Source organism: Podarcis erhardii, assembly GCF_964252035.2.
Source record: "Podarcis erhardii genome assembly, chromosome: 1".
NCBI lineage: Eukaryota > Metazoa > Chordata > Lepidosauria > Squamata > Lacertidae > Podarcis > Podarcis erhardii.
The window spans coordinates 31,519,014-31,546,606 of NC_138497.1; the positions used below are offsets into that span (position 1 = coordinate 31,519,014).

General features: G+C 46.2%; 1 protein-coding gene across 2 annotated transcripts; it reads right to left on the reverse strand.

Annotated features, from left to right (window-relative positions):
* Positions 1-1,622: 1,622 nt before the first annotated feature.
* JDP2 (Jun dimerization protein 2) lies at positions 1,623-23,145 on the reverse strand. 2 transcript variants are annotated; one of them, XM_081866896.1, is made up of 4 exons: positions 22,958-23,145; positions 9,703-9,926; positions 4,085-4,189; positions 1,623-2,775 (listed from the first exon to the last, which is right to left on the reverse strand). In XM_081866896.1, the coding sequence occupies exons 2-4, from the start codon at positions 9,901-9,903 to the stop codon at positions 2,590-2,592; spliced, it is 492 nt and encodes a 163-aa protein (XP_081723022.1). In that variant the 5' UTR covers positions 9,904-9,926; positions 22,958-23,145; the 3' UTR covers positions 1,623-2,589. The 2 variants fall into 2 exon arrangements, with proteins under 2 accessions (XP_081723022.1, XP_081723021.1); XM_081866895.1 differs by having other exon boundaries at positions 22,516-23,144.
* Between the last annotated feature and the right edge of the window lie 4,448 nt (positions 23,146-27,593).

The following is a 27,593-nucleotide window of genomic DNA, read 5'->3' on the forward strand; positions in this document are numbered from 1 at the left end:
AAGTTTAAGCAGCTACTGCAAAAGGCTTGGGCCTTCTCTGCAGGTGTCCCAGGACTGTGGCGTGACCTCCCACACTTGTTAAGCACATGTTAGCCAGGGGGTAGCCAAGGTAGTGCCCAGCAAAGTGTTTATGAAGACCTTACAAAGGGGTCAATAGGCTCTCTGGTTTATTAATTCCAGAGGAATTGCCCTGTTTTGAGTTTCTTGCTGGAATAATGCATGAGTCTCCAGCAGCTTCAAAGACAGACAAAATTATTATGGCATAAGGATGGGAAACCTATGGCCTTCTGGGTGTTGCTGAATCACATCTCCCATCAACCCGACCATCTACTGTAGGGTCTGGGGCTGATGGGAGTTGGGAGTCAAACAAAAGCTGGAGGGCCACTGGTTCCTCATACCTGGGAGTAAGGAAACATTGGACGGTGAGGGCAGATGGAAGTGAAATACAAAAAACAAGTCTGGAACCAGGTTAAAGCTATCTTTCCCCTTTTATATACCTACTAACTGAAAATTGCTACCCAGCTGATGACACAGACTCTAGTCCACAGAAGCGAGCCTTGTTCCATAGTAAATGTGCAAATTTCCAGAGGGCTACAAGATTCCCTTTTTGACTATTATGAACAATGGAACACTTGACAATGCAGAAGGCAAAAGGCATTGTGTTGCTTGTGTCCTTCTGGAATTTAACTTGCATTTGGTATGGGTTATATGAATGGTTTTGCTGCCAGTTCCCATGAGTACTGGGAAAGCAGGCTAGAAGTATTTAAAATAAAGAAGCATCAGCTTTGCTTCGCACACGATAAAGCAGATTTACACAGGAGGAGGAGAAAGCCACATGCACCATCCTGTGTGACAAATGAAATTAACCGTTTCGTTTGCCACAATTAGCATTCTGGAAGCCACTTCCACGCTGCAGCCTCCAAACTTGTTTAATTGTAGTAAATGGGCGCCAGTGTGCTTTTCACAGACATGACAGGTGTACACTTTCCTTCCCGCCTAGGAAGAAAGTATGACATGTGAGCTGCCCTCCTCTCTGCCTCCTGCTGAAGTGAGTCAAGCAGTCCCCACTCCCATACACAGTCACTTTCAGCTTTCCCTGGATTTAAATACATTTATTTATGCAGGTATAAATATAGGCATAGATATAGCCAATGTGTAACTCCCATCACCCCTGTCCATTGGGGCTGGTGGGAGTGGATGGGCACGACCCTGGCTACCCCCGGCTAACATGTGCTTAAGGATGCAACAGCACCACTGAGATATGTAAACAACTAAGACTGACAAGGATTTTTCCTTAGTAGCTGGTGTGACTGTGGCCGAAATTCCTCCCTCCTATATCAAAGGGGGAGGCATCTGAAGGGAGCACTTGAGACAAAGGGATGGCTGAGGGAGTGCCAGCTCACTTTTCAGCTCAGCGTTCCTTATCCCTCAAGTGAATGACCCTGCTCTCTTTGTAAGCCTCTAGTTCTTAGTGTCGCCACTGCTGCAAATGAGCACCACCTGACTAGGGTCAGGCCATTCCGCCACCATCGACCGACTTCACAAAGTGTACACAAAACCCTCATGCGCGATAAAACTAACAGGGCAAGATACTGAGCAAAGCAGAAGGCATGAAAGGTAGATAAGTAAAAGTTAACATTTACTGAGAGATACAGGACTGAGTATTATGAAGGAGGACATACATGGATGGACATGGCAGTGGAGCCCATGGGAAGGGCACAGGCCCATTTCCCAGCATGCCGAGGGAAAAGAAGGCCCGTTGCCGAACAAGTAACACAATGGAGATAACTGTGGCATATGTATTTTGTAACAAAGAGACCAGAATAACATACATTTCTATGGGATCACATCTAGTGATTATATAAATCCATATAGAGACTGCTGTATAAAAACAAAACTTTATAAAAATATAAAAAAGTGTAAAAATGTGCATTTTTTAAAAGCATGGCCTGGACAGCTGGGCTGTAAACATTATACTGAGGGTGTGCTTGTGGGGGCGCCTGCGCCACAGTGCCACAGGCAGGCCCAGCGATGAGGCAGGACTTGTGTCAAGTGTTTGCCGTTCTTGGTTTCTTTCTGGGGAGAGCACAGAGGGCAGAGGCAGGGTCCCAAAGGAGCAGAGGCTTGCGCAGCTCAGCCTACTGCCAGCTCCCTCCTACCCTGGTTCTTACTAGTGTTCAAACCTTGTGTCCATGCTGATTGCCAACCAGAAGCTGTAGGGAGAGGGATGGTGGGGAAGCCACAGCGCTACCTCCCAGCATCCCTACCCGCAACACATTCCAGATTTGAGATGCTCTGCAATGGGTGGGGAGCTGGAAAATCCTCCTCCTCTGCAGCTGCCACGCCCCCTTTCGTTGAGCCTTACAACTGCAGCCACAGCTCCCCCTCTGAGCGTTTCTGTTGTGGCCGTTCTCCTCCATCCCCTCTATTTGGTTGGAGTGTGCAATCCCCAAGGAAGCTCACTGTGTTCTGGTTGCACCCATCTCTGGTGTGCAGTCCTTCGTACAGTACATGGAAGAGAGGTGCTCCAAGGTCCCCGGTTTTTGTCTTTTTTTGCCGCCTACGTTCTTTTGGCCCACCAGGCCCCTCTCACTTCTTCTCCAGCTGCTCGAGCAGCGGATTGGCCTCGTTCTCTGGGGTTTTGACACTGTCTGTCCGCACAATGCAGGTGGGGCGGTGGCGGTTCAGCATCAGGATCAGCTGCTGCCTCTCTTGTTTCAGCTCCTCGATCTGGGCCTTCAGCTCGGCATTCATGAGCTCCAGGCGTTCAGATTCCTAAGCAGGAACCAGAGAGACAAGGGGGGTAAATATTTTTTTTAAAGTTGCTTGACCAATGCGTTCAGAAGCCCCAGCATCACCTGACACACACACAACTGTCACATGCAGGGGTCCTTTCCAGCTTCCTTCTGCAGCAAATGGGAGCCAGTGACCCTGCCAACATTGTCGGACTGCAGTTCCCATCAGCACCAGCCTGCATGACCAATGATCACAGGTGAAGGGAGTTGTAGTCCAACAATGACTGCAGGACTGGACTTGTAAAAGGGTATTGGGAAATGATCCATAATGAATTGGAAAAGAATGTTTAAAAGTACTTCCACCTCCCCCCAAAAACCCCAGAGTCCTTTCTGTTGGATAATTCAGACTGAAATTCCCAGGTGTTAAAAAAAGCTATTTATGTATGCTACAACTGCGGCCCGTGTTTCGTTAGCCCCAAAATGGAAAACGAGTGAGGTCCCAACCAAAGAAGAATGGCAACTTAAGTTGGCAGAATATGCACAACTTGCAGACCTAACAAGAGAACAAGAACAACGTACGTTTAAAGATTGGAAAACGTTCATCGAATATATGGGAATTAATTGTGTACAGTGAAAAACGCTGGCAGCATTAAGATAAATTCAACAGTGTAAATAAGTTTTGATGGATGCAATAATGGAATACTGATTGGTATAGTTCTTGTAAAATATGCAGGGATTTATGATATATAAAATGAACCATGGAAAGAGAAGAAGGGAAGTCACTGATACCCTAAGGATGTAAAATGAGTATTTTAAATTGTAGAACAGAAAATTTAATAAAAATTATATATACATAAACGACGACTGCAGGGCCACAGATTCTCCACCTCTGCCTTACTGGATTCGTACCCTAGTTGTTCATTGTTCACATCTCACACAGAGGAGTAAAACAAGAGCTTCCAACGAAATGGGATTTCCTCAAGATATTTTTGCCCATCTTAAAAGCATGCTCTGGGCAAGAAAATGAAGCTGTGGAGAGGCGGAAGTCATTGTGCTGGCAGTGAGAAAGAGAGGGGGGAGAGGACGGAGGAGGAGGAGGAGGAGTTTGGATTTGATATCCCGCTTTGTCACTACCCGAAGGAGTCTCAAAGCGGCTAACAATCTCCTTTCCCTTCCTCTCCCACAATAAACACTCTGTGAGGTGAGTGGGGCTGAGAGACTTCAGAGAAGTGTGACTGGCCCAAGGTCACCCAGAGGCTGCACGTGGAGGAGCAGGGAATCGAACTCGGTTCACCAGATTACGAGTCCACTGCTCTTAACCACTACACCATGGAAGATACGGTACTAACCCGCTGCAGAAACTCTGTCCTCTCCTTCTTCTTGTTCCGACACCGAGCAGCTGCTACTTTGTTCTTCTCTCGGCGCCTTTTCCTCCTTTCTTCTTCTTCATCTAGCTAAAGGGAAAGGCACAGGCACACCATCACAACCAGACAAAAAAAGCAGAAAAGGCAATGCAACAGCCTCCTTGAAAGAAGCTCAGGACAAAACCTCGGTACGCGCCTCTTGCATGTAGCTCTTTGGTTAAGACCCAGTCCAGGCCTGCAGAACCCTAGCTATAAAACCACAAGGTTGTTCTTCCACAGGGTCCTCTTTTGATACCAGGTCACAGTAGTCTTATCTGTTAGGAAAACATTCTTCAAGAGACAGATAAAAGTTCCTGGAAGCTTCAAAGAAGGTTCCAGAGTTTTCTTTAGTGTGTGGGAGTAGCACTGTTGGCTTGACTGGCGTCAGCTGGAGATGCAAATAAAGGGAGGAAGTTGCAAGCTGCAATTCCAGGACACGGAAAGCACACCCCCCCCCCTGAGTTTACTGGGCTGGAGAAATATAGAAGGCATGTTTGTATATATTTGTAATAGAAATGCTTGCGTGGCCAGTCAAGAAATAAAGACGCTCTTGACTGAGGACTTTGACTATGGCGACTGTTCTTGTCGTCTGCCTCCGGGGGAATTCTCTGCTATAAACAGTAAGACGAGGTCTTCTCAAGGTGCCACCACACAAGCAGAAAGCGCAGGCGAAGTGTGTGGGTGGTAACCTCCATTACTATTTGCCCTCCCTTCTCGACTCTGTCAGTGCTTACTACTGCTGGCGCCTTTCAACCTGCTTTTTGCCCCTCTGCTGCCCAACGCAGTCAGAATCCTTTATCCCTTTCTGTATTACTGCATTTTTCTGCCAATTATCACCCTGACTTGTGGTGCAATCCCATTCATGTTCATGCAAAATCAGATCCCATGGAGTTCCCAAGTGCATGTGCATAGAATCACTGCCTTGAGGCGCTTTGCCAAGATTGCAGCTTATAGTTGAGTCTGAGGTTTAATCTAGGAGGTGCACTGGCAGGAGCCAGCATAACCTGTCCCACTAGTGCAGTGGGATTTGTCCCCCTCTTCCCTGAGTGTGCCCCCCCAAAAAAAATTGGCTCTGGGGTGTCTTAAGAACCCCCAGGACAGCACATGGGGAGGAGGGGGGCAAATCATATTTCATCGTTCCGTTGGGCAAGCTGATAGAATAAATAGAACAATGTTGAATTCCTCTCTCCAAGAGTGCTTTCACACGGAGGCATGCACGTAACACTGACCTTCTGACCACAAAATATTTTTTTAGATGTTGCATAATTTTAAATATTAGGGAAGGGATGGAGAACCTGTGGGCCTCCAGTTCCCATCTGCTTCAGCTACTATGACCCATGATCAGGGATGGAGGACCACAGATTCCCCATCCCTGGGTGGGAATGCCCATATATTTGCAATTTGTTTTCATTTCAGTTCCAATATTGGTACTTGTTATGCCTAACAGCGTGGTTGTTCAAGAGCAAACGGGCAAGATCCCCACTGGCCTTTTCAAAGGCTTTATTATTGGTGCAAAAACATTTACGGCGCAGAACGGCTCAATTCCATGTCTTGCTCAGTCACTAGCAGAATCTGAGAGTGGGCGGTCCTTAAGCTTTCTCCAGCAGAGTAGTGTCTCCAGCAGAGTAGACGCCTCCCCTCTCTGCACGTAAACCTACTGTGCAGAGAGGGCGTGGCTAAAGGGGGACCTGCCTCCCCCCCGCCGCTTTGCTCATGCACGGTGTCTTGACTCTCTCTTGCATCCTCCGAGCCCTGCATCCCTTCCCCACTTCCTCCTTGGTGGAAGTGCTGCTTCTCAGGATCTTTGGAGGCTCCCTGTAACCCAGCTGCCCTTCCGCCTCTCACCTCTGAGCTGATGGCAGTTCCCTGACAGTACTTATAGCACTTGCTAATTCGTAAAGAAGTCTTAACCTCCGCTCCTGAACGAAACATCTATTTGGTATCCAAACTCTTGAGGAAAGAGCAAATCAATCTACCTTTTCCACTGCTAATCAAAATAATCATAAATTACACTAACTGTAAAATAAATAATATTCATATTGTTTATTTTAAACTCTTTGCATCTCCAGCAGGCTAGTCCGAGCTTCCTGAATGTCATCAGTGAAGCGTGGCATCATCTGGGTTTCTTGTAGGCTTAGGGATGCTCTCTCCGGACTAGAGCATGGAGCCTTTAGGAACAACAGAAAGTATCCAAGGCTATCAAAAGATTAAGTGATTAAATTTAATTGGCTTAGAAGATAGATTAAATACAAACTACACCATTACCCAAATCCTCAATGCGTGTGCCATTTTGAGGATAACAGAAGAAATGAAAGCTCTCTTGAGGGTGAGAAAACTTATAGTTGCATAAATAAAAGCCATCACGAATTACAGTGGTGCCCCGCTAGACGAATGCCTCACAAGACGAAAAACCCGCTAGACGAAAGGGTTTTCTGTTTTTTGAGGGGCTTCGCAAGACGAATTTCCCTATGGGCTTGCTTCGCAAGAAGAAAGCCCATATGGAAATCTCCGGGGACCTCTTTTAAATGCTGGCGGTGGGGAGCAAAGCCTTTCCCCCCCCCGGCCTTCAGAAGAGGTCCAGGAAGGCCGGCGGGGGCCGAAAGGCTTTGCTCCCCACCGCCAGCATTTTAAAAGCGGTCCGGGATAGCAGGGAAGCGCTTCCCGCTATCCCAGACGGCTTTTGAAGGCAGGCGGGGGGGGAGCAAAGACTTTCGCCCCCCGCCAGCCTTCAGAAGAGGTCCTGGACCTCTTCTGAAGGCCGGCGGGGGGCAAAAGTCTTTGCTCCCCCCTGCCTGCCTTCCCGGGAGAGCGGAGAAACACAGCGCTTTCTCTGCTTTCCCGGACGGCTTTTGAAGGCAGGCGGCGGGGGGGAGCAAAGACTTTCGCCCCCCACCGGCCTTCAGAAGAGGTCCTGGACCTCTTCTGAAGGCTGGCGGGGGGCGAAAGTCTTTGCTCCCCCCCCCACCTGCCTTCCCGGGGGCTTTAAAATCGCCCCGGGACAGCGGAGAAGTCTTAAAATGCTGGGGGGCGGCAGCGCTGCCGCCCGCCAGCATTTTAAAAAACCCCGGGACAGCGGAGAAGTCCTCTGCTGTCCCGGGGTTTTTTAAAATGCTGGGGGTGGGAAGAAAAGCCCTTGTCCCCCCCCCAGCCTTCAGAAGAGGTCGGGGGACAGACTGTCCCCGGACCTGGACTGAAGGCGGTTTCCTTAGGAACGCATTGATTGATTTTCAATGCATTCCTATGGGAAACCGTGCTTCGCAAGACGAAAAACTCGCAAGACGAAAAAACTTGCGGAACGAATTAATTTCGTCTTGCGAGGCACCACTGTACTTGAAAGGAATACCAACCCTCATCTTTTTATAATAACTTACAGGTGTTGGGAGGGAGACTGGGGGTGGGGCTGAAACTAAAAAGACTACTAGCTTGACTAATTAATGGCTAAGCTTGACTAATAATGGAAGCCTATGTGCACTTACTTGTGAGTAAGTTCCACTGAATGCCGTAGGAATTACATACATGGGATTATCTACAGGGCCATTTTATTACAGTGGTACCTTTGGTTAAGAACTTAATTTGTTCCGGAGGTCCATTCTTAACCTGAAACTGTTCTTAACCTGAGACACCACTTTAGCTAACGGGGCGTCCAGCTGCCGCTGTGCCACCGCCACGCAATTTCTATTCTCATCCTGAAGCAAAGTTCTTAACCTGAGGTACTATTTCTGGGTTAGCAGAGTCTGTAACCTGAAGTGTCTGTAACCTGAAGCGTCTGTAACCCGAGGTACCACTGTATACACATCCTACTCTTCCTCCAAGAAGCTTATGGCAACATGCATGCTCCTCCCTCTCCCCTCTTTTGTCCTCAAAACAACCCTGTGGGATAGGTAAGGCTGAGATATACATGACTGGCTGAAGCTCATCAAGTGAATTTAATAGCTGAGAGGAATAGATAGACCTGAAGCACATCTAAATAACATGGGTCTCAATTGCTCAAGTTCAACCCATTAATTACTCTGCCATGCTGGTTCCCTCTAGAGCTATTCCGGTACTACTAGCTTGCTGTCTGAGGAGTCAGTAGAGGTGGTGAGATTTGAATTGGGACTTCCAGGCTCACAGCTCATACTCTTGGCTATGACATTAGCTCTTTAGTGATTAAGCATTTGTTGACCAATCTGACAATTAATTGCAGAAAGCTGGTAGGATGGACCAATATTTCCTTAAAGCAGTTTTGCAATTTCTTGAGAAAGAGGCTGGCTATGTTTGGATGCAACATTAAACCATAAATCACGGTTAAGCAAATTAGGCTCTGCATGCAGCACAGTCTCTTCTGCTTACTCTTCCCTTTCTCCAGAAGAGAAAGAAACCATGCCTGGCTCCACATTATCTTCAAGCTAACCACAATCTGAAGCCAAGGTTTGTTCTTGGCTCAGTGGTGGTGCTTTGCTGGAAGAAACAAAGGACAAGGGCCAATTAAGACGCGGCACCAAGCCAAGCCAAGCCAGGGCTTGTTTCCCTGCTTGATCAATGGTTTGTTTCCCCACTCGACTTAGGGAGAAGTGAAGTGTGAACTGAATGCACAAGCCTGCAGCCTGGGCACACACTAATTTGCTTAACCACAACTTCTGGCTTCTGAACGCAGCCAATGTATGGACCCAAACACACTGAACATGAAATGCAAGATTGTATTAAATAGGTTCACAAGTACCTTTGGGACAAGCCCCCACCCCCCACGTTCCCTGTGGCTTTTCATAGAAAATTAAGGCCACGTTCATACCACACATTTAAAGCACTATGACACCACTTTAAACAGCCATGGCTTCCCTCAAAGAATTCTGGGGGCTGTAGTTTGCTAAGGGTAGTGAGAGTTGTTAGGAGACCCCTATTCTCCTCTCAGAGCTACAATTCTGGGAAGAGGGATTGATTGTTAAACCAACAAGTTCATTAATCAGTTGGTTGTTAGCAGGGAGTGGTAGTCTGATGAATGTAAGGTAGCCTTTCTAATGTTTATCCAGGATGGGGATAAGATGGAAATTGTAGCCAGGTTTCTGCAGCACGCAGTGAGGATCCGTGAATGTTATACGAGAGTATTTTAAAATGTTAGACGCCGATTTTGCCAAGTGATTTTATTGCACTGAACCTTTAGGAATTTTGTCTATATGCCAATAAAGGTTTGAGATTGAGATGAGTACAATTTAAAAAGTAAACATCATAAAATTCATAGCTACTTATATAAAAAGAACAGTCAGTATAAAAACAGCAGTCAGTAGTGCCCCAGTTTCCAATGGCCGATACCTCGACAACAACAACAACAACAACAACAAGGAAAAAAAGAAAGGTTCAACAAAACTAGAGGTGTGCAGCACACACACATGCCCAAAATCAGCAGCTATGTTTGTTTTCAAAGTTGCACTAGGGGCTAGAGTTACAGTTCATGGTAGCTGACTTGTTCGATTCTCATTTTGGTGGGTGGGTATGGAAAGGCCTGTGAACACCATTCCTTATGGACAGCACAAAGGAATTAGCATACAGAAACAGATGGCACCTGATAGGCCCTTTTTGAAACTCACCTCACTTTTCACTGGCTGGGGCCTCTTGCCCAGTTTAACCTCCAAGAAATGTAGTGGCGAAATCATGGCCCCGATGTTGCGAATGTCAGCATACTTCAGCTCTTCCGCTGTCAAGGTGGCACCAGGCAGCCCTGTTAAGGGGCCAAGGCCAGGCAGAGCGCCAGCTGTGAGGGATGGATCTGGAATCTGCCCGGGCATCATAGCAGGCTATGCAATCCCACAGCCTGGAGAAGAGAAAGAGAAAACCACACATCACTATGGGAATCTGAGCAATGACAATCCGAAAAGGCAAAACAAATCATTCTGAAATCTTAAGGAAAGAGAGTGTAGATGAGGAACATGATTTGTCTGTCTCTGCTTAAATATCTCGTCTCAGGAAATGCAAACTATACCACATTGGAATCCTTGCGCACAATGTGGCAGAGATATCTTCCTAGAATGTCACCCAGAGACTTCGGTGGAAAATCAAGGCTAGATAACCTTTGGCACTCCAGGTGTTGATGAACTACAACTCCCATCCTCCCTAGCCATTGGCCATGTTTGTTGGAGCTGATGGGAGTTGTAGCTCAGCAACATTTTGGAGGACCAAAGATTCCCCACCCCTGATCCAGAGGAACATGAAAAATTCTTACCTGCTTCACAGGGAAATAGCTATAAAAAGAAGACATTCTATCAAGGAGCCAGGTTGACCCAGATAATCTAACATGCAAAGTCATGATAATTAGATATTTGCATATGTTTAGGTAATGCGAGAAGCCTTTATCACTGCTAAGTAAAGGGTGAAGAAGGTCAGTGGACAGAAAAAGAGGTAATTATTGACTCCTATGCCAAAGGGCAATAAAAGCAGCTTTATGAAGTTAACGCTTTAACAGACAGGAGGCAATGATTATCTAATGCAGGACTCAGCAATAATTATGAGCTTAAGGAGGAAGGCAGAATGGCAAGAAAGAAGTTAGCCAGTTAGTTACACAGATTGCTTAAGACTAGGAAGTAGTGCGTCTCTCTAGATAAAACCTGTAAGACAAATGATCAACCTGAATGCAAATGGTAAATATAAGGGTGTCACCACAGAAACAAACATCCTTCCCATATCCTATTTGGTTAGGTTGCTGAGACAGGAAGATTAGTGATAATTTCTCACAAAATACCACCTTAGATAACTTAGGCTAAAAACCTACAACGAAAACAGGAAGTAAAATAAAAATTAACTTCATGGCCAGGAATAGTGATTCTACGCGGAGACTGAAAAAAGCCACAAAGAATTCACCTGCAATCACAATCTCCATATGAGAAAATGAAAGGGAACAACTAACTAACTTTCCACATGGAGTGAAAGTTAAGAAAAACAGAGTGATGTGTTTTCTTCTTTAGAAAGAGGAAAATTAGTCTGAAATTAAGATAAGAGGCCTGCTGACTGGCCGAAAGCATCGCAGGATCTACTTGATAAAAGTTAATTGCCATTAATACTATTTGATGTGACTGAGAATACATGCAACACTTTCTAAAGAACATAGAAGAGGTAAGAAAAGTCAAATTTTAAGGGTTGCCACTGGGCACTACATATAAATAACATTTCATAGAACCTCAGAACACCGGGTAGAATCCAGCAAAAAATTAAGCACACTGATATGTCATTACTGTAGTTTCAATACAGCTCAGGTCAACATACCTCCAGAGTTAAGTACACAAACAACATAATTCTGTTTACTGGAAATAATGAGCAACTAGGTACTTAAAAGATTTGGGGCACAGGCCCATAAAGTACAAAATTGCAAATGCCCATTTAGAAATAATTACTGGAACTGAAATTTTCACAGAAGGCAAACCAAACCTGTCTATCCAATTAACCTCAAATCAAGTATTTTTTATCAATGAATTTTCAACCCTCCATCCCAAATCAGTAGCTCCTTTTCAATTACAATTTACAATGATTACAAACAGGTTTGAGAAAAATGCAGGGTGGATGATAGAAGTAATCAAAGCCTCTTCACAAACACACTAGTCTAAAAATGGCTTTTACGCCAAAATGGAGGTTCAAAAAGTATGACAGCACGCTAATCAAAGTTAAATAAGCCAAGGTCCAATCAGGGGGTTGGGGTCCAACCCTAATTAATCACTTACACAGATCCAACTCCAAAATTCAATCAATTCCCCTTCGGGTAATTACCCCCATTCAATCTTCATTAACCCTATTAATTAAATTCCAAATAAAACAAAGCAATTGTACAATTCTGTTTGAGCAGGGGATTTCTTACTCTGAGAAGAGGTTCAAGATGGTAGCCACCAGATGGTGGTGGTCTCTGTCATTTTTTAAATAAATAGTTAGCTGAAGTGTCAGTAAACAGACTATTTTCAGGGTCACGTAAGTTGTAAATTTTTGAGACTCACTTTCTTTCTATGCTTGTAAGGTGTTTTAAACATTGTTTTTAACATTGCATTTTCATTGTTTGTAACGTGCCCTGCTGCTTGAGGATGGAGGGTGTGCAAATAAATAATAATAAGTTGATTAATTCAGAGATAATTTAAAATCAATACTTTATTGACTAAAAAGCTGTTATCAGTCACTAGATCTAACGCAGCTGTCTCAGCGCAATTCTCTGCATTCACGTTCCAGGGTGTTCAAATACAGCTTGCTCCCAAGTACATGCAGGGGTGGCCCGGCCCGTTTTGCTACCAAAGTCTCACTTTCCAGGGTCGTGCAACAGCGGCAGGCTTCCTATGAGATCTCATGAGATTTTGTGGAGATCTTGCAGGATCTCACCAGAAGCTGCTACCACTGTTTCACCTCGCTTCTCCAGCAGCCACAGCAAGGTCACCCATGGGTGTGCTGTTCTGTGGGATTCTGCCATCTGAGGAGGCTGCCTCTGCTCGCCTCATGGGTGAGCTGGCCCTGAGTTTAGGATTATAGCCTCGGCTTCTTTTTATCAACTGTGTTCATGATAAATACACTTTTACCCTCTAGAAATCAGGCAATTACTAATTCTACAGACACCACCGTGGGTGTCATATTGCCGCCTTTCACATTTTGGAATAATCTTCGTATTCCCCAGAACACAAAGCCTAGCAATTTTTGAAGGGTTTTTTGGGGGGAGAGGGGTCCACCACTTCCCCACATTTGTGTTCTTGTAGCCTTTTAAAAAGAAATAAAAAACTTTTTTAACTTGGGGAAACCTGCTACCTCTCTGATAGCAATCAAACTTGTCTTTATCCAGAATCGTGCAGGTGATCTCCTCCCTCCACTGTGTGCTACTACAGTGGTACCTCAGGTTACATACGCTTCAGGTTACAGACTCCGTTAACCCAGAAATAGTGCTTCAGGTTAAGAACTTTGCTTCAGAATAAGAACAGAAATTGTGCTCCGGCGGCACGGCGGCAACAGGAGGCCCCATTAGCTAAAGTAGTGCTTCAGGTTAAGAACAGTTTCAGGTTAAGAACATACCTCCAGAATGAATTAAATACTTAACCTGAGGTACCACTGTACATGCACAGTTTACAAACCCTGTCATTTCTCTCTCAACTCTATATATGAGATGTGTGCTTCTTGTATGGGATAACAGTGGCCAGAATCTTAGTAGCAAGAAATTGGAAAAATACAGCAATACCTAACACAGCGGATTGGTAAATCCTAATGATAGAATACCTGCAGCTAGCAAAGACGAGAGGAAGGATTAGAGGCCAAACAAAACAAATAGTCTATAAGGATTGGAGAATTTTTAAATAATACTTTAAAAATTACGGTATAAAAGGAAACTTCTTGGCAGAATTAGACTGAACCTTGCATTGTATAAATATAAGTTTGTAGGGAAGTTAACAGAAACTATATGAGAAAGATGTAACTGTGGTATAAGATAATCAACAGATAAAGTACAGCGAGACTAATTGGAAGTCATTTTTAATTTCTTGTTTTACAAGTTTTACAATCGTTCACATCATTGGGAGTACAAAGGATGTTAGTTATAAGAATTGTGTTGTTTCACATATTGCTACTGTCTGATTGTCAATTTATAATTTGTTTATTTGATTGTATGTTTGTTTGCCTGTTTGCTTTCCTGGCATAAATGTATCTATTTTAAAACAATAAAGATATATACATTCAACAACAACAAAAAGAGATGTGTGCTTCTGTGGCGGCTAAGCACACATATAGGGCACAGACTGGATTAAGATGTTATGGGCTGGATACAGCTAGTGGGTCCTGCAAGCAAAAGCCCACACAAGGATCTTGCACTAGGGCTTTCCCCCAAATTCTCCTCCTCCTGCCCCCTTCCAAATTGGCGGGGCGAGGTAGGTGGGTTGGAAAACCCCAGAACAGTGGCTGTGGGGGGTGGGGGTAGGAGAGGGCAGAAGGCAGGTATGTTGACAGCAGGTGGAGCCAGAACCAATGGCAAGCAGACCTAAACACAAAGACAGGCAAAGTCAACTAATTCTGGTTCAAAAGGGCTCATTCAGATTTCCTTTTGCGCTGTTTTCCAGGCACAGGTACACACTCTAAAGCTGTGTGTCCAAGTGTGTGGTTCTTTTGTTGTCGTTTCCTAACGCTTTCCCTGGGAAAATCCACGTTTTACCGCTGAATCAGAGCAAACGGCAATCCATGGGAAACCGTATTGCTGTTTGCTTCGATTTAGCGGTGAAACGCTGCTTTTCCCAGGGAAGGCACCAAGCCGAAAATCGAATACAGAGCTTTAAAGTGCAGGCCTGTGCTTAAAAACAAAGGGAAGTCTGGATGGGCCCTCATTTGACTTGTTTTGCCCCAATCCTCCTCTCAGCCGAGTTCTACAAAAGCAACATGGAGGCCAAGGAGGCAAGGTGGATGGGGGTTGGCTGAGCTTGGTGGGGCACTACCCCACTTGCCCAACAGGCCCTTCTCCATTGAGGAGTCTTCCTTTATGCTCCCTCAGGACAGAACTCTGCAGTTTTACGCTTAGCATTCTGGGAAATGCCTGGGAAAAATGAGATACCATGTTAGCGAAATCAGGAGGAGATATGATTTGCAGTAAGCTAACCTTTCCACTAGAAAGTAAGGCGAGGTGAGAAAACGCTGTACAGTGGTACCTCGGGTTACATACGCTTCAGGTTACAGACTCCGCTAACCCAGAAATAGTGCTTCAGGTTAAGAACTTTGCTTCAGGATGAGAACAGAAATCGTGCTCCGGCGGCACGGTGGTAGCAGGAGGCCCCATTAGCTAAAGTGGTGCTTCAGGTTAAGAACAATTTCAGGTTAAGTACGGACCTCCGGAACGAATTAAGTACTTAAACCGAGGTACCACTGTACTTGAATTCTGGGCCTGTTCAAAACTCCCTAGACACATTGTTAACGTCTCACATTCCTTACAGAGAAACTCGCACAAATTAGGGAGTGGGGGGGATGAATATGACCAGGGTCTCAGCTACATTAGTCAAAAACAGTGTTTTGAATGAGTTATAAACATGCAACACCAGATGGTGCTGGAGAGCAAAAAAAAAAAAAATATCTGTGGTTTTCCATAGCGTGTTTTTATCTTTTGTTATAACGATTTAATTTCTGACTTATTTATAGCGGGCTTTTCCTGTGTGTAGACCCACCCCAGGTTTCAGGGCATTTTTGTAATCTGCCTAGAAACATCAAGCCCTTAATTAATTATGTGGTAAAACAAGGAAGGGGGCTGGAATGCATGTGTGACTCTTTCCTGCCAGCTGAAATACAGGGCCTGCTTCCTGTAGAGGGAAACTGAGAATCTTGATTTGCCTCAGATGTCTGTTCACTTTCGCTAGGTTGGCAAGAGCAACAGAGAGAGAGAGAGAGAGAGAGAGAGAGAGAGAGAGAGAGAGAGAGAGAGACGGAGGGAGAGAGTATCTCACAACCTGCCATATTGACATTTTTAAGTAACTAAAAAGAAATTAAAATGTGTGGGGAAAAGAAAATCTGGCCATAAAGGTGGCCCAGAGTTAATTCACAGTCCATTGCTTCTGCCATATGGTAGGCAGTTATTAAGATTAGCCCACTTACATCTTGGTTTGTATAGCATGAAGCCTGCTAAGGACAGTAGGAGTGTGTCATATATCAGGCGAGACTAGTTGTCCATCTTGCCTGCTTGTGACGGACAACAGCTCTCTAGGATCTGAAGGAAAGGAAGGTCTTTCACGTCACCTGCTAGTTAGGGCTCAATACATTTTGTCACCTGAGGCAAATCACAAAATGGCACCCCTCTCCCTGCCAGGGAAGAAGCAGTAAGTGAAGAGCTACATCGGGAACAAGGAGGGAATAAAAATCGACATCAGGATCTGCTGTCCCTGTTGATTCTACCGCCTGAGGTGGTTCTTTCACCATGCCTCATGGGTGGGTCAGCTCTGCTGCCAGCCGATCCTTTTAAAGGTGATGCCCAGGATTGGAGCTGGTTTCTCCTAACAGCAAGGCAAGTGCTCTACCATATATTCAGTGACAAAGCACCTTCTTTGCAAGCAAAAGGTCTCAAAAGTTCAATCCCCAGCATCTCCAGGTAGGATTGGGAAAGATTCCTGTCTGAAAACTTGGGAGAACGACTGCCAGTCAGTGTTGACAATATGGAACTAGATGGACTCAGTATAAGGGCAGCTTTCTACGCAATCCCTATGGGATGGCAGCTGATTTAAAGCACATCTGAACCCTGCCTGTGCTTTTCTTACCAAAACTGCCTTTTAAAACCTCTTCATGAGGCCCTGGATTCCAAAATGCATTCCTGCTGTGGAAATGCCATTTTAAAAAGTGGTTTTGAATGGAAATAGAGGCGGGTTCACCTCATGCCTTCCTTTCAGTTGTGTCCCTCTCCACCTTTACAGCAATCTGGCAGCAGATTCCTTTCTGACACATGGACCTCCTGTGGCTGTCATGTCTATTTTGGCCCCAAGAGGATCAACACACACACCTCTGATAGAAAAGCCCATTTTGGAGGCAACAAGTCTTTTAATAGAGTATTGCCCACAAACAGAATCATCTGGAGGCAGAAAAATACGAGTATCCCCTTTCCAGGTTAGAATTTATTCTGGAAGTGAATTGTAACTTTTCCAGTGTGCGAGGAGAAAATTTTAATTTAAATACTCTCATATTTTTTTTAATGGCCTCTATTATTGTTGAATTATTAATGGTATTTTTATGCCACCCTTTCTCATAATTGAGCTCAGGGCAGATGGAACCTCGGAACCTCCAAGTCGCCTAAGTTTCAGAACAGATTTTGTTGCTCACCTTGCTAACTCAGGCCTAATTCATACTTTCCTGGGCTTAGGAACCTGTCGCCCTCTAGATGAAAGTTGGGAGTTCAAAATCATCTGGATGGCCACAGGCTCCCCCATGCCTTCTGTAGAACATTTTCACACATTGGAGCAGCAAGCACATATTCCCCCTATTGGAGCACATGCACGCTCTCCCTCACCCCTCTTCTCTATTGGAAGAGAATGGTTGCACAAATGTCTGAAGCCACCAGAACCAGCCCTCCACATTGGCCAAATCTATGTGTACAATGGAGGGGAGAACATGCCTACCTGCAAAGAGGTAGGTGAGTGTTCTTCAAATTGGGGTCCTCAGCTGTTGTTGGACTACAACTCCCATCATCCCTAGCTAGCTGGACCAGTGGTCAGGGATGATGGGAGTTGTAGTCCAACACCCGCTGCTGACCCAAGTTTGAGAAATATTGATAGACCTTAGTTTACTTTTCAGTGTTTATCAACCGCTTTCTACCTCATCTGCATCCAGAGAAGGAGGCCCTTGCCTACCAAGCTTCATGCCAAATAAATTTGGGGCTGGCTCAGGGGTTTTCTGTTCATTGCTAAAGCAGAGGGTGGATACGTATAGCAGATTAGGAGCTGGAGCCAATATTCACTCCAAGGTTTACAGGCCTCAGACCCAGCTGCGACATAAGGAAATGTGCTCATAGGTACAGAAAGCCACCAGGTTTCAGATCCTACCACCATTGCTGCCATGACATACAATACCTTAATGCAGTCTTCTTGCCTACAGGAGTTCTCCAAGGCCGTTCCTTCTATCTAGAGCACAGCCAGCATTGCACAATGTCCTTATCGGACATCTTCCCAGGCTCCCCAAAGCCTCGCAAGGTCTCACTGCTAACACCTGGAGCCTCCTGGTCTTCCTTGCTGTGGTTGCCTGTTCATCTGGCATCTCCAAGAATGAAAGCAGTGACAAGAGTGAGGCAACTGGAACAACAACATTCTCCTCTTGTCTACTTTCCCGGCCTCTGGAAGGGCCTAGTTGGAGAGCAGCGGCGATACTGGCAAGAAGGAAGCATCTGGGGACATTTCCCTAAGAGCCATCCGAACCCTGGAGCCAAAAGTAATGTAGAGGATGTTTCTTCAAGGCCTTTTAGTTAAATGGTTGGAAACAAGTTACTTCTAGGCTTTCTTGACTGATGAAGTTGAACACATTAACAGAAGAACACAACATTTTGGAGTTCCTAGGTCGCAAGATTGGTCTCAACTAGGGCCAGGGCCTTTTCAGTACTGGCCCTGACTTGGTGGAACACTGTCACAAGAGACTAGGGCCCTCCGGGACTTGACATCTTTCCGCAGGGCCTGCAAGACAGAGCTGTTCCGCCTGGCCTTTGGTTTGGACTCAGTCTGACCCTTATGTTGCCCTCACCTTATGGTCTTGATCTATCGGCTACTTTTAAAATGCATTTTAAATTGCATTTTAACCTGTATTTTAAATTGGCTTCTTTCTTCTTCTTCTTTCCCCCTCTATTATGTTTTTACTGTGATTTTTTTTGGTGTTAGTGGCCGGGGAGGGCGGGGTATAAATAAAATTTATTATGATTATTATGATTATTAGATCAGGCCAATGGCCCATCTAATCCAGCATCCTGTTCTCACAGTGGCCAACCAGATGCCTGTGGGAAGCAGGATCTGAGTACAAGAGCCCTCTCCCCTCCTGAGGTTTCCAGCAACTGGTATTCAGAAGCATTACTGCATTATTGCCCAGCCATCATAGCTAGTTGCCATCAATCACCTTCTTCTGTCTAATCCTCTTTTAAAGCCGTCTAAGTTGGTGGCCATGACTGGCTCCTGCAGAAGCGAGTTCCAAAGTTTAACCACGTGTTGTGTAAAGAAGTACTTTCTCGCATCTGCCTTGAAACTTCCAACGTTCAGCAGCATTATTTCAACACCAGTAAATATACGAGCTCGGCCTAGGATGCCAGCAAAGGAGGGAGGAGGACAAAATCCTAGGGGTGGGGGGGCACCAGGTTGTCTCTTCTGCAGGTAGTGCCATCTTACTTGAGCTAAGAACATTGTGATGCAGACCATCCTGCAATGAGGAAGTTGCAAGCATTTGTGAAAGGGATGAGATATTCCCTGTGGGCAATAGCAGCATAAAATGTCAGAGGTTACAGGGCAAAAGGCAGCCAATTTGCATTTCATTTCTCCAGGAATTTCGTTAAACCCTCCAGTGCACGCCAAGTAATCCCCAGACAGCCAACTGTTGCCCCTCGCAAAAAAATAAAAGGGCGGATTTGGACTGCAAGCCCTATGTCCTGTCTCCCCCACCCACACAAATGGGCATTTTAAACTGTCAGGAACTATACAAAGAATCTGACATCCTAACAACTGGTATCCCAGACGCCCCCACAGGCTCACAGAGTCCCAGTGGAGATATCTGGCAAAAGCCTGCAGATAATTTTCATGCAGGCTTCAAGAAACAAGTTGAAAAATTCCTAGCCTGACTCAGTGAAGCATTTGTCTCTACTAAGCTCTCCAAGCCCCAACACACACACACGCACACACTGAGAGAGTTTGGCAGTGGTTGTGTTCCAGGGCTGGTAATACAAGCCATGAAGCAAGCTGCCAAGACAAGCAACAGAATGAGCCAGGCCCCATTTCATTGGCCACCATACGTTGCATATGGCCCTGGAACCAGCCAAGAGAGTGTTCTCACCCACCTTGAGGGCATAGGAGACCCTGTGTTTTCAAATACACCTCCACTGGGCCTTCATTAAAAGGAAAATGGAAACATAATGTGGCTCTTGCTTGCTCTTTTCTCTCTCTCTCTCTCTCTCTCTCTCTCTCTCTCTCTCTCTCTCGGTATTTCTCCTTCCTCTCAATTTGATCTCCAACCTATTTCTCTACAACCAGAGGCAGAGAGTGGAGGAAAGAGAGAGCTGCTGTATAGAGTGGAGCAGAGGATTGTGGCTTGAATTCCCACTTTATGCCTGACTGCTAAAGCGAGCTGAAGACTGCCTCTGCTTGCTTAAGACTCAAGAGACTCCCTTCCTTTGCAGGTTTAAGAGAACTGGAAGAAGGAACATCCATTGACTAAGCACATTTGCAACACCTGGGTAGCAAAACTACAAGAGCTCAGACGGAGCGGAGATCAGTTCCTTTTGCATTATCACATTGCGCAGACCAATGAAGTGAAGAGGAAAACAAGCTGTCTGCAGAAGAGAACCATGTTGCAAAACAGAATGAAAATCCCTTGGTCCCGGTCATCAACAAAAAAACATACTGCAGTACTTAAGAGAGCCTCCCTCCAACCTGGTGCCCTCCAGATGGAACGACTGCACTCCCATCCTCTGACTATTGGCCATACTGGTCTGAGACGGATGGGAGCTGGAAGTCCAAGTCACCAGGCTGGGGAAGGTTGTCCTAAGCCAAAATTATGCACTTGTTATTATTTGCCATTTGTGGATCTGGGCCATATATTCATCTCAGTGCATTCATCTCCATAATCATCAGCAAGACTGCTCTATGTGCATAAAAACCTTGCTGACTCAGACTCTCCTTTAAAGCGTAAGAAACAATTTCCTGGGTCATATCAAAAGGCCCATCTAGTTCATTCAGTTTTTCTGTAGCAGCCAGTGAAACACTGACACAAAAAATTGGCTGTCCCAGGAAGATGTGCCTCATGCAAGTCTGCAAAACCATAACCTATATGCCCTCCTTAACATGCCAGAGAAGGGGTGGCTAAAGTAACAGACTTGCCCAAAGCTGTGAAACTTGCAAGCTTGAGAAATTGCTTTTGTAGCTCCTCTAGGCAGCGCCTAATCCTACTGCCTCAGATTAAGTAACAGCGGGGCATCCAAGGATGGCCCAGCCCCAGAGGCAAAACATCTACTCCCACTATCCATTCAGCTTCACACAGATCGGCAAATAGAGGGGGATGGCAGGAGCCGATAACGGGAACACACAACAACAGTGACAACAGAACTATACAGGAGAGCAGACACTTCTACATTGTTCCTTATTATATGGTCAGTGTACATGACTTACCCTTCCCTGTCTGCAGCCCCCTGGGCAAATTCGACATGCTCATTGTTTGAAGTCTTTCCCATACTGTTGTGGGAACACTTGTCTGCACTTGTGTCTGTGTTCCCTGCCTGTTGTAGCCAGCCTACAGAGCCCACCTTTATCGAAGGCTCCTGGGGGAACTGCTGGGGGAGTGGAGGGCCTTGTGGCATCTCAGTAAAGAGTGTGGCTGGGGACAGGGCAGACAAAACTGAGCAAAAAATGGGAAGGAAGGCAAGAGGTGAGAGATGTGGGGATGCAGAGGGGTGGGGAAAGAGTAGGGGCAGCAAAAAGTGACAGGAAATAAACTGTGGTTGTGCAGAATAAGAGAGGGTTCCCCACGTTAAGGGTGCAAAAGAGACAGGGGAGACAAAAAGGGATTAACAGCAAATATGTTAAGAAGAAAACATTAGAACTACACCAAAAATATGTTTTTCTCCAGTGTGGCTGTCTTCACTTAGTTAACATCAAGCAGCTCTTGAAGTAATCCAGGTTGCACCCACCAGTCACCTCTGAGCTGGGGCACCTTATGCATGCATGTGCACATGATCAAGCATGCACACCCACACACCCCATGCCCCCCTCTTGCAGCATACTCTCATCCAGGGATGAGGAGGTTTGATCCTCTACAGACTGCGCTACTGCACCCTTCATCCCTGGGCACTGACCACACTGGCTGGGGCTGATAAGACTTGGAAGTCAAACAACATCTGATTCTTAATCTCTGGGTTATGGGTTCGAGCCCCATATTGGGCAAAGATTCCTGCACTGCAGAGGGTTGGACTAGATGACCCTTGTGGTCCCTTCCAACTCTACAATTCTATAACGTGTGGAGGGCCAGTTTCCTTAGCCATGCTCCAGTCCAGCCTTTCCCAACCTAGTACCCTCCATACATTTTGGATCACAACTCCCATCATCTGGAGGGCTCCGGGTTGGGAAAGCCTGCTCCAATCTACCTACTGATTATTTTAAGATCCTCCTACATAGGCCTTGGTGCATCAAGTTTTATTAGTCTACCTTCAGGCCCTTTTCCAGCCCAAGATTCTGGGTCACAATGAGGTGCTAGGAGAGCACCCTAAGGAGAAGCCAGCAAGGGAGAAAACTTCCGACGGATCCTTGCGGTTCCTGCACAAACATCCATGCTGTAATAACTCCGCATCAATTAATCCAGAGTAACTACAGCCCCGCGGTTCTGCCTTCAATCACGAAAGCCATCAGATCATGTTACAATAATTCCCCAATTGCCCCACAGAATGCCCTGGAGCTGCAAGAAAGTCCCGCTCTTTAGTCACCCGGACTATCAGAAGGGCAGGACGGCCAAAGGCTGTGGTAAGGCTCGCGCAATCCGGTAACGAAAGGACCCCGGCCGATGCGTAAAGGCTGCGAGCCCCGGGAGAAGCTTGCGCTCCACGCGCGCGCTGCGTTCCGGAGCAGAGGCAGGCCCAGCCGGATCAGCTCAAAGTCAGGTCCGAGGATGATCGCAGCCCTCGCGCGCGGCCAGCCCGGAGCACCGCCTCCGAGAGAGAGCTCCCGCGGTCCCGAACCCCGCGCCCGCCCCATCTCCGTACCCACCGAGCTGACGGCAGAGGTGCCCCCGGGGCCCGGCTGCAGCGGGAGGCGGGTTGCGCGCTCAGCTCCCCTGCAGCCGCCCAGCTCCGGGAGCGGCTGTCGGCCTGTCTCTGCAGGCCCGTCGTGCCGAGCGCAGTCCGGTCCCGGGAGGTGTCTCCGCGGCCCCGGGGACGCCTGGGCGGCTGCAGCCCCCGCCGCCGTCACTGCCAGTCGACTCTCTCCCTCGCCGTCCCTCCCGCAGGCTCTGTCGGACGGCTGGGTGGGTTGCATCAGCCCCAGTTATATAGCGGCCCCTGGGCTGCGGGGAGGGGTCGGGAATGCGGAACCGGCCGGGCTGCCAGCTCCAGACGTCAAGGTGGGAGGAGAAGAGGGGACCGCAGAGGAGGAGAGCGCAGGCCGGGGGGGCGGGACCACTTGCACGGGCAACGCGCGGAGGATCGCTCGCCTGTTCCCGCCGCCTCCGACTTCCCTCCTTGCAGAAGACAAGAGGCCGAAATGGATCTCAGCCCCGGAACCCCTTTTCAGAGCCGGGGATCAGCGGCGCAGACGCAAGCCAAGGCATAGATCATGCGAGTGGACGACTCTGAGCATGTGCAGAATGCCTGCCTGCAACTTTTCGTTGCGTAACATAGCTGGGGCAAGGCGGCGAGAGGGCTTCCAGGTCAGAGGGCGTGACTTCCAGGCGGGCTTCAACCCCAGGATCTCCTTCCCTTTTTTTTAGAAAGAAAGCGCGGGGCTGGGGAAGGGGCGGCCGGGGAGCTTCACTAGTGGCTCATGGTGATGATGCAGCGCAAGTCTTGGTCTTCATGGTATGGATGACAGCACGGAGGTGGTTCGCCATCCAACCAGAAAGCACAACACGCAATTTTGAGCGCCAGTGTGATGCCAGGAGACAAGCGCAGCCAAGGGATAGGAAAAAGATATATGTCCTACAGGGCATGTCTGGAGCAAGATGCTACACAGATCAGGGATAGGGAACCTGTCTCGTCCATCTATTGTTGGATGGCAACTGCCATCAGCCGCTGCCAGTACGGCCAATAGTCAGGGATGATGGGAATTGTAGTCCAATGTCTGAACAGCCAGAGGTTCCGTACCCTGTTATAGATTATCCAGAGGTTAGCCTCACGGTGTGCTTGATAGCAAAGAAATCAGGAATCTGCAGTTGTTGGTTTTTTAAAAAAACGTTTTGGTTGAGTTTTAAACAAATAACTAACATGTATGTGAACAACCATGTAAAAGTTGAATATAGGAATCTGCAGTTCTGGTTCCATGTCTAGGCTAGTGGTAGGTCCCTGCACCTTTCAACACAATTTTAATATTGAACAATCTACATGCATTAGGGGACTTGCAATGCGTTTAAATTTATGGTGACTTATCTCAAGAGCAAAGGCCCATCTTGGCCTGGCTCCTGTTCTCACAGTGGCCAACCAAATGCTGTGGAGCTCCTCACAATCCCTTGTAGTTTAAACCACCTTGAAGAACTTGGTATTATCAGTAAACTTGGCAGCCTCACTGCTCACCCTTAACTCGAGATCATTAATGAACAAGTTAAGAAGCATGGATCCAATAATGATCCTTGGGAGACTTTCTACCAGCCATTAGGAGAACAGTCTATTTATTCTTCCTCTCTTCTTCCTGTTCCTTAACCATAAGAGGACCTCTCCTTATACCATGGCTGCTAAGATCCAGTGTGGTGTAGTGGTTAAGAGTGGTAGACTCGTAATCTGGGGAACTGGGTTCGCGTCTCTGCCCCTCCACATGCAGCTGCTGGGTGACCTTGGGCTACTCACACTTCTCTGAAGTCTCTCAGCCTCACTCACCTCAGAGTGTTGTGGGGGAGGAAGGGAAAGGAGATTGTTAGCTGCTTTGAGACTCCTTCGGGTAGTGATAAAGCCAGATATCAAATCCAAATTCTTCTTCTTCTTAAGCTTATTCAATATATTCAGTAGTACTCAAGAGAACAGGATGCTGGAGGTACTTTACTGGAGCATTTTGAATGCCTATGGGCTTCCCCAGACAGCCTGCCTACTGAGCATTCATATTGACTTGTTTGCACAAAGCTTACACAAAGATTAGACTATGGTGAGTCTTTATGGAGCATTTGTTCTGATTTGTTTGTGGGCAGGTTACACAACAACCAACATTCATCCTAATTTGCTTGTGTGGTGTTTGTGCCTCTTCCCATTAATCAATCATCCACCCCACAGCTTTCAATGCATTTCCCTGTCACTTTCCTAGTTGCAAAAGGCAATTTTTTAAAAAGTGGATAATTAATTGCACACATTTAAATTTCTGGTATGCACTTGAATCCCTCCCCCAAAATACTAGCATTCTAGAGAAAACCTAAGTACACATAGTCAACTTAATCACCTCTATATGTTTGTTGACACTCTAAAAAAAACCAAACAACCCTCTAAGGCTAAAAAACCCCTCAAAAATATTAGTGAGACAAAACTTACCCTTGCAGAAACCACGCTGGTTCTGCTTCAGCAAGACTTATTCTTCTGCATGTTTGGTAATCCTTTAACAATGCTTTCCACTAGTTTACCCAGAACAGTTATTAAGATAACTGGCCTGTAATTTCCCGGACTCCCCCTGGATTCCTTTTTAAAAATTGGTGTTATATTGGCCATTTTCCAGTCCTCAAGTATTCACCTATCTTGCCTCATTCCTGTATAGTTTAAGTGATTTCCCCCCTTCACTCTATTTCCAATTACAGTGGTACCTCGGGTTAAGAACTTAATTCGTTCTGGAGGTCCGTTGTTATCCTGAAACTGTTCTTAACCTGAGGTACCACTTTAGCTAATGGGGCCTCCCGCTGCCGCGGCCGCCGCACAATTTCTGTTCTCATCCTGAAGTAAAGTTCTTAACTAGAGGTAATACTTCTGGGTTAGCGGAGTCTGTAACCTGAAGCGCTTGTAACCCGAGGTACCACTGTATATACACAGCACTGGATGTCACCAACAGTCCCCTGGCAAACATGACAGAAATATTCCATGTGCACAACCCATCTTTGGACCATCTAGTGAGGAGAGTTCAGGAAGTTAACACAGGCAGCTGTTCCTATGTCATAAACTTGATTGGTTTGTGTACTTGAGGCTTGAAACCCTCAACAAAAAAGCAAGCTCTGTATCTCTCTGGTGCCTCCTCCAGGCACATTTTAAACATATATTGTTTGGGCCAGATTTCAGTAGCTAGGCCTAGACAAGCATGGGGAATTTTGCTATATTTTAGAAGAGCGATTTCTGTGTGGGTGTAAATATGCAAAGGACAGATTATATTTGAGATGCATTTATCTCCCTTCCATATCCCCTCCCCCTTTCATCATCATCCTTACCAGCTCCAACTGGGGAAGTGTGTAGCTAGGCTCCATCAACAGACACTGCAGGCCCAGTGTTTACATTTTTATTCAGGATCAGGATATAGGTATCACGATTAAAAAGGCAGCCTCAGCAAAAATTATTTGTTAAAATGAATTTCTTATTTGAGGGAGGGAAATTAGACAAAACACATAAATAACCATTTCAGAACATTTGAGGGCCAATCCTCTTCCCAATAAATTGTGCATTGGATTGTACCGTAACATTTCAAAACTATAAAACATATATATACATTTTTTAAATGACATAGACTAAAAAAGACAGTGGAAATCTGGAATCTATTTCTACAGAATGAGAATCAAAGCGCATATAGGTTAGTTAATCCCTTCGTTCTGTAGCTTTTAGCCAGAATATAATCCCCTTTCCCAAATCGCCTTTCAAATGAATCAAGAGGCACCCCAGTCATATGCATATTCCATAAGCCATCTTGCTGAAAATTGCATAAATATTCTGTCTTTCTACGGGTGTGTGATCTGCAGCCTTCGTTTGTTTGCACAATGGTCAAAAAGCATGCTCCCTATTCTAGGAGCAGAATAAGGCTGCAGCGTGAGAGGAAAAGGCCAGTTAGGCAATGGGAAATTGAAACAGATGGGCACTCATTTAGGGCCAGGATCAGAAAATCATGCAAATACTTGTTAAGATCAGAACTTGAGCAGATGCTTAACAGATACTGCTTTTTTTTGGGGGGGGGGATATCTGAATGTTACAAATTGTGGAATGGGGTCATATCAGTCCCCTTCGAACCCACCTCCACTGCCATTTTGCCCTTGCCAGCAATCATTGATGGCTGGGCCATTGGAGCTAATGGGCTACTGCCCCACCAGCCTCTGCCCTCAGCCCCACCTCACTGCCTTTTAACTTCAATCCATGGGGTGGCCCTGGCTGCTAGCCTCCTCTGTCTCTAAGAAGATGGGGAGAAAACTAGAGTTGGCTCTGTCTGTCATTGGCTCTGGTTCCATGCAATGTGGAGCTACCTCCATCATACCAGCCCCAATGGGCACCTACAATAGTACAGTAATGGGGCCAGACCAAAGTTCAACAAGGAGGTACTATTTAAAAAATAAAAATATAGACTTGACTGTATTCCCCTCATTTTCAGTATCATTCTAAGTGATAAGGGGAGTGGTTGAGACTATGAGTCTTTGGCATACATTTCTGAAAGGATGGGGCTCTCCAGATGTTGGACTTCAACTCCCATCAGCTCCAGACCAATGGTCAGGGATGATGGGAGTTGTGATCCAACAACATCTGGAGGGTCAGAGGTTCCCTTTTCCTGCCTTACTGAGTGTTGTTTTTAGCTCCCACATCTTTAGCTCATTCTCTGCTGGGACAGGAAGCTCTCCTTCCCAGTTCAGGTTTTGGTTTATGCAAACATGAAGGAAACACGGTGATTTTATGGGCATCGTTCTGTTTGGTTTAAAAGAGTAGTAAGGATCCATCAATTACCCAACATTTCACCAGCAGGCGAAACTTTACTGAAAGGCAACATCAATGAAAGGGTGGGAAATTGGAGGGCAAACAAACTATTCCTTTGGAAAGAAAAGTCTGTGATTGCAGAGGCTGCATTTATACCGACTGACAAAGAAAAATTACCATTCGCCCAAGGTCAAACCAATTGGGAATAGTCAGGAGTTTCAATGCGTGAACAACAGGCTGGGAGTGGGACAAAAGCTCTCTTCCATAAAATATCACCAAAAGCAA

Excerpts from the sequence above, each read along its gene's own strand:
- JDP2 (XM_081866896.1), bottom strand. The coding sequence starts at position 9,903 with ATGATGCCCGGGCAGATTCCAGATCCATCCCTCACAGCTGGCGCTCTG. Across the intron at positions 4,190-9,702 it reads CCCAGCCAGTGAAAAGTGAG|CTAGATGAAGAAGAAGAAAG; the intron begins GTGAGTTTCAAA and ends CTTTCCCTTTAG. Across the intron at positions 2,776-4,084 it reads GGACAGAGTTTCTGCAGCGG|GAATCTGAACGCCTGGAGCT; the intron begins GTTAGTACCGTA and ends GTTCCTGCTTAG.